Source organism: Stomoxys calcitrans, chromosome 3, assembly GCF_963082655.1.
Source record: "Stomoxys calcitrans chromosome 3, idStoCalc2.1, whole genome shotgun sequence".
Taxonomy (NCBI): Eukaryota; Metazoa; Arthropoda; class Insecta; order Diptera; family Muscidae; genus Stomoxys; species Stomoxys calcitrans.
The window spans coordinates 11127206-11133205 of NC_081554.1; the positions used below are offsets into that span (position 1 = coordinate 11127206).

Genomic DNA, 6000 nt, shown 5'->3' on the forward strand with positions numbered 1-6000 from the left:
CTTAAGTCCCCAAAAAAGGATGAATCTCGGTGAAACATAGAAAGTATGGGATTACCACAAAACAAAAAAGAGTCAGCGAGATGGGGCGTATCAATCGGGACTTACATGAGTATTTTAATTCTAAATAAGAATTGCTGACGTGATGTTTGTGAAGGAGTTTAGCCAAGGAGGCAGAGGACTGTTGCCATTGTATTGAAGACATTTCGGTTCAAATGCGGTTGCGAATCACATCTTTGAAAACACTTTTTTCACAGACGAGATGGTTTTCCTCAAGGATATACAGGGAATATAACTTTAAAAACCAAAAAAAGTCATGATTACATTTAAAATATTGGTCAATTCATTCATAATGGGCATTCAAGATTGAGTTTAGTCAAGAACAAATTTTCTATTAAATTGCATATTTTCCAGGACAGTTTAATTAATAAAATTCCTCATCAGCAAAACTCTTTATTTGTAAATTTCCATAAATAGTTCTTATTCATAACTCTATATTTTTTGTAATGGTAGAGTACACAATTGTTCCATTTTGGATGACCTTATTTTTAAAAACCTTTATAACTTGCTTTTGCATTAACACAACATAACTTATACTTTAAATTACAATTGGCTAGAGTTGTTTATTAAATACAAGTTACCATGCACTTACAAAGAATGTCCTACATTTTAGGTGTAGTTCTAATAATTACACTCTTAAATGTCATCTAAATATGTATATATTTACACATCCACTCACATTGTGTCCAAGTATTGGCCGATAAATAAATGTTATTTAAAATAATTCAAAAATGTTAACATGCATATATCTTATGGTTATGTATGTGGGTGTGTAATGTGTGATCGGTGTGTTGCATAAATTACAAGAATTACATTCAATATTTATAGTATGCCTTAAACTCCAACTATTTGTTCAACCCCATTGCCCGACGGCATCATACCCAAATACAAACTCTATTTGCCCCATCTTTGTTCACAACGTGAGTATTTGTAAAGTATGTATGCGAAAGATTCTGCATCGATTCTTTGACCCGGTGGAAAGCATTGGAATTCCGTAAATCTTGTATGCCATGGTAATGTACCAAAAGTACTAAAAGTTTCACTAAATACTATACTCAATTCTGGTTCACTTAAGTTTTGTAACTCCTCAGCCAGTTCTTTGTCTAGACGATCTGTCAGTTCACTTCTCTTCTGAATAAGTTCTTGCACCTCCTTAGTATTTTTATGGCGAAAAAGATTGCGGCAGGCTTGAGCTATTAATGGCCGATTATCTTTAGCTGCAATTTGATAAATCTGAAATGAAATTATGTGATATGGTTAAATAAATGAGTATAAATACACAACATTTTAAATAAAAAAACATGTTATGGTCCGATTCGAACCATAATTAAATTGTATGTTGGAGTTCAAGATCGATTTATATGGCAGCTATATTAGGTTATAGACTAATTTGAACCAAAATTTTTACATTTGTTGAAAATCATGACAAAACACCTCATGCTAAATTTCAGCCAAATCGGATAAGAATTGCGCGCTCTAGTGGCACAAGAAGGACGGACGGACGGATATGGATAGGTCGACATAAAATGTCATGACGATCAAGAATATATATACTTTATGGGGTCTTAGAGGAATATTTCGAATATTTCCACCATCCTATGGTGGATGGTACAACAAATACCATAGATGCGCTACAGGAGAGAACCTCTAGAACAAGCGGCATATCAAGCGGGCCTAGACAACATTCATGCAGACACGGTAGCAGATGCGGTGAATAGCTACCGGGTAAATGTGGTCATTGGAGAACGAGCGCGTCCCATTGCACCTGAAGAAATTGACCACCTCTGGCAAATCAGCGTTGTTCTGGCTCAATTACGATCCGGGAGATGTAGCCGCCTTAATTCCTACAGAGCAAGGATTGATGCCAACGTGCAAGATGTATGTCCCCATTGTGACCAGGGAACACACGAAACACGTCACCTGTTTAACTGCCCAGCCAGACCCACTCGTCTCAGACACAGATCACCCATCTTAGGCGCAGGGTTCCTGGATTTGATCATTAATTTATTAATTTTTTTATTAAATGTCATTTTTGTTAATAAATCTTAAACAATTTTATATATTAAATATGATTGAAAATTTTATCTTTTTCAATCAAACAACACCGGCCTAAAACATTAACAATTTCTTCTCGTCGTATTCGATTCGTTCGCCAATTTTTTGAAAACCATCTAAAATTACAAAGGCAAAACAGCCGTTTTCATTGATTTCGCGAACAAATAGAGTGATTAGTTAGCTATGCAATTAGTTTTTTCCATAATTGTTTTATTTAATCGGAAACTTTTTAGATCCAACAGCACTGTTATGACTGTCCGTTATTGAAAAAGTCTAGTCGCTCAAAATGTTGATAAATACATTCCAGATATAGAGAATATATATAGAAGATAAAACTCTCCCACACACAGCCTTTCGACAACTTTTTTAAATTTATAGACGCAATTCACAAAAATTTTTTTTTTATCAAAATATGCATTTTAATGGCATAACGGCTTCTTTGGCATCGATCTAATTATAACGTATTCTAGAAATTTTTTTTTTTTTTTGGGGGTTTTCCGGTAATTTATAAAGTTACTATAATAAAAAAATAATTACTTTGTCGGTAGCTAGACATAAACCAGCCCCACAGTATTTCCCGTTGCATTTTTGGGGAAATCGCCGGAGGTGTTTTGTTTCTAAGGAGTGATCATGCACCCAAACATAAACCTCAAATTCGTGTTCCAAGAGTTTTACATATGTAAACCATGTTGCATCGAAATCGATGGTGCGCCCTTTACAACGCGCTTTTCACAAAAATTTTAATATAGCACTTGCATATTACATTTTTAATTTATTCAATTAAAAAAATAATTGGATATTTCGAAATTTCAATTATTTTTGAATTTGATCAATTAAAAATATTAGTTGAAATTTTCAATCATTTTCAATTGAAAATTTCAATCAGTTAAAAATTAATTAGTAGTTTCAAAAAAATTTTATTATTCTTTTAATTCAATATGCGATTTGTTAATTGAAATTTTTTCAAAAACGGTGGTTGATTTTATAATCAGTTTCAATTAAAAATTTACCCTAATACGCTCGTGTCGTCTAAATAGATCTATAAGTTGTTATATGCAGCCGCATAGAAATCAAATCCGGGTTCCGGGAAATTTTTTTCTAATGTTCTCGCCAGTGTTCGATGCCTGGCAGCGTCATAGGCGGACTTGCTTATTTCTGTGCTACGGTGGCCTCAAGATGACCAATGGTTATTTAAAGGCGCCAAGAGCCCGCCTTAACATATCGAGCATCAAAGCACTTCAGTATTTAAGCTAGAGACAGCTCCATCCGCCCTCTCACTGAGTCCCTCCACTCTATACCGCCGAATGTCCGCGACTACAGTTGCACCTACTCCGTATGGACTATTTCACTATCCGCAACCTGTGTACGCTCCCAGTAGCTCCAATCTAAGCTTCTCGAAATAACGAAGAACACCACACAAATTACAGCTCAGGGTTCCAGCCTGTGTGGTTCTCAAAATCATCCCGTGCAGGGAATGTTCATATATATTGTATATAGATATGTATTAAAAGTTTTAGTACTGCTTCATGTAAGATGATAAGGTAAAGAAACGATGAAGGCAATCCTGTTCAAATGTTTTACTTGTTCAAACTATAAACAAAACGAAACCATATACAGATACAATGTATACACACATATCGCACTTTCATATTGAGGGATTGTTATCAGCGAGCAAACCATAATTATTGATAACTGCCGCCACCATGTGTCACTTTAGTGTAACAATCAAAATGCATGACGAAATCAAACAACATGTTTATAACTTACCTCTAATGGCTTACTTTCCCCATTCAATGATTTCAAAGTAGTATGGCCATTGGCAGATTTGGAACAGGAATTTAAGGAGTTTGGTATATGACCATTTGTTTGACTCGAGCCATTGCATACATTTTTACTCAAATCATACCAAAGTGCACGTCTTTCGGCTAGACATTTACTTCTCCAACCTTCAGGACACTTCACTTTATCTAATGAAATGCTTTTTGATTTACTCTTGCATATGGAACGTGTATCAAAGAAACTGATACACTCTATGTTCATGTAGAGGGCATAGGTGAATAGTCGTGTGAATACTTCTTCGTTGACATCATTAGCCTCCGGTCCAATGATCAAATTGAGATGTTTCGGAATTTTGTTCAATTGCTTTTTGCATTTCTTCAGTAGTTCAAACTCTTTTTGCTGTCGTTTTGCTTGTGTTTGACATAGATCATATGACCACAAGGTAAAAGCAATTATACGTAAACGCACCCACAAACAAACTTTGTACAGGGAGAATAGAAAGTGCAGCGATTGCCACAAGCACTGGTAGATTTGGTTCACAATCATATCGTGGTACACTCGTAAAACATTAAAGACTTGGTAAATCAGGGAATGTAGTTATTATCTAGTAGTAGTCCATTAAATTTTCTTGGCTGTGTTCTCCTTATCTTCACTGGAAGTTTGCCTTTTTTTGGTAGATTAACCTAACTTGCAAGACCGTTGTGAATTAGTTAAATTATAATAATGTTAAATTTGATAATTTTATATACCTCAGAAATATCTTCATTTCTTCATTTATAAATTAATAAATTGCGAGAAAATCATTGTTCTAAGGTGAGATTAGAGATTCCCGGCGACAACAAGTAAATGACAGCTAAGGCCAGCTGAGACACGTTACCGTACCAGGGATGGAAAATAAGAAATTTGGTACGGTACCTCGATGTCCTTTCGGGCTGGAAAACACTTGCCAAGAATGCAAAAATGGGCAAGCAGTCGAATGCAATTTCAAGATATACTTATAGAAGGTAATGCCAAGACATATTAACCCAGATAATGTACAGAAAAAAGATTTATTTATTTTTTCGCATTTTTAATGCTTTAATCTATAATTTATACGTTTTAAATCACAAATCCTTTAATATTTTGTTTGCTGGACATGGCAATTTAAATAAAAACTAGAATGTCAATTTGACAGCGTACAGAAGTTTGACAGATGAGTGGGTATTTCAACCCCCAGAGAGTTGTATCGTACATTTCGTTGTTGTTGGGCAATTGACGCTACCTTCCATAAATGTACAATGCTCACAACCAAAACATGGAAAAATACTCTAATTCAGAATTGCACTGATCACCGATTCTGACAAATAGTGTACTGAATATTTGTTGTTGCTACTTGAGTTTCTCGTTTAAGCCTAGTGCTGACTTCGACTTTTCACACGAACAACTGTCAAAACACACTATAAAAAATGTTGACGAAGATAATGCGAACACATTCCGTACTAGTGGTACTAAGTTCTACGAAAAAAATAGTAGCGACATGTCGCTGCATCAGAACAAATTTCGCACAATTTTAGTTGCAAATGTAATTAACTGCTCACGAAATGGGCCGAATCAACTCAGCTTCAATACTTTTCTTTGTTGTGAGTTTTTGTTAGACCTTTGTTTGTGTTCCGACAAAGAAAAGAGTCCGTCGGATTTCACAATAATTTAACAGGCGTTTTAGCTGTGAATGGAGTCAGTACTAGGCTTTAGACGATAAACATCACACAAATCGGAGCTCCGAGTTCCAACCCGTGTGGTGCTCATAACCATTTCGTGTTTTTAGACATGATTGATGATTGTTGGTACATGTGCATGGCTGAATTATTTAAAGATTGTCTCATCTGTACAACCACATAAAAACCATATGTCAAAATCGCCATCTTGTTACCTAGCTGATCGACGTTTTGTCAACACACACACAAGGCGGATTTAAAAAGGTGGTCTCACTCGAACAACTGCTAACAACCGGCCAGCTTTAACGGTATTGAGATGACAGATTTTTGTTTGCATTCTCTTTGTTATCTTCTTTCTCGCATATTCTCAGCTAATGTAGGCACACGCATGACACAATTACCAGGTAGTGTACCA

General features: G+C 35.4%; 1 protein-coding gene across 2 annotated transcripts; it reads right to left on the minus strand.

The window, feature by feature from the left end:
* Nucleotides 1-416: 416 nt before the first annotated feature.
* Nucleotides 417-4784, minus strand: LOC106086849 (dehydrodolichyl diphosphate synthase complex subunit nus1). 2 transcript variants are annotated; one of them, XM_013251660.2, is made up of 3 exons: nucleotides 4641-4784; nucleotides 3880-4574; nucleotides 417-1290 (listed from the first exon to the last, which is right to left on the minus strand). In XM_013251660.2, the coding sequence occupies exons 2-3, from the start codon at nucleotides 4435-4437 to the stop codon at nucleotides 952-954; spliced, it is 897 nt and encodes a 298-aa protein (XP_013107114.1). In that variant the 5' UTR covers nucleotides 4438-4574; nucleotides 4641-4784; the 3' UTR covers nucleotides 417-951. The 2 variants fall into 2 exon arrangements, with proteins under 2 accessions (XP_013107114.1, XP_013107122.1); XM_013251668.2 differs by having other exon boundaries at nucleotides 3880-4578.
* Nucleotides 4785-6000: the final 1216 nt, after the last annotated feature.

Coding starts and splice junctions, on each gene's coding strand:
- LOC106086849 (XM_013251660.2), bottom strand. CDS start 4,437: ATGATTGTGAACCAAATCTACCAGTGCTTGTGGCAATCGCTGCACTTT. Junction 1,291..3,879: donor GGGAAAGTAAGCCATTAGAG/GTAAGTTATAAA, acceptor ATTTCATTTCAG/ATTTATCAAATTGCAGCTAA.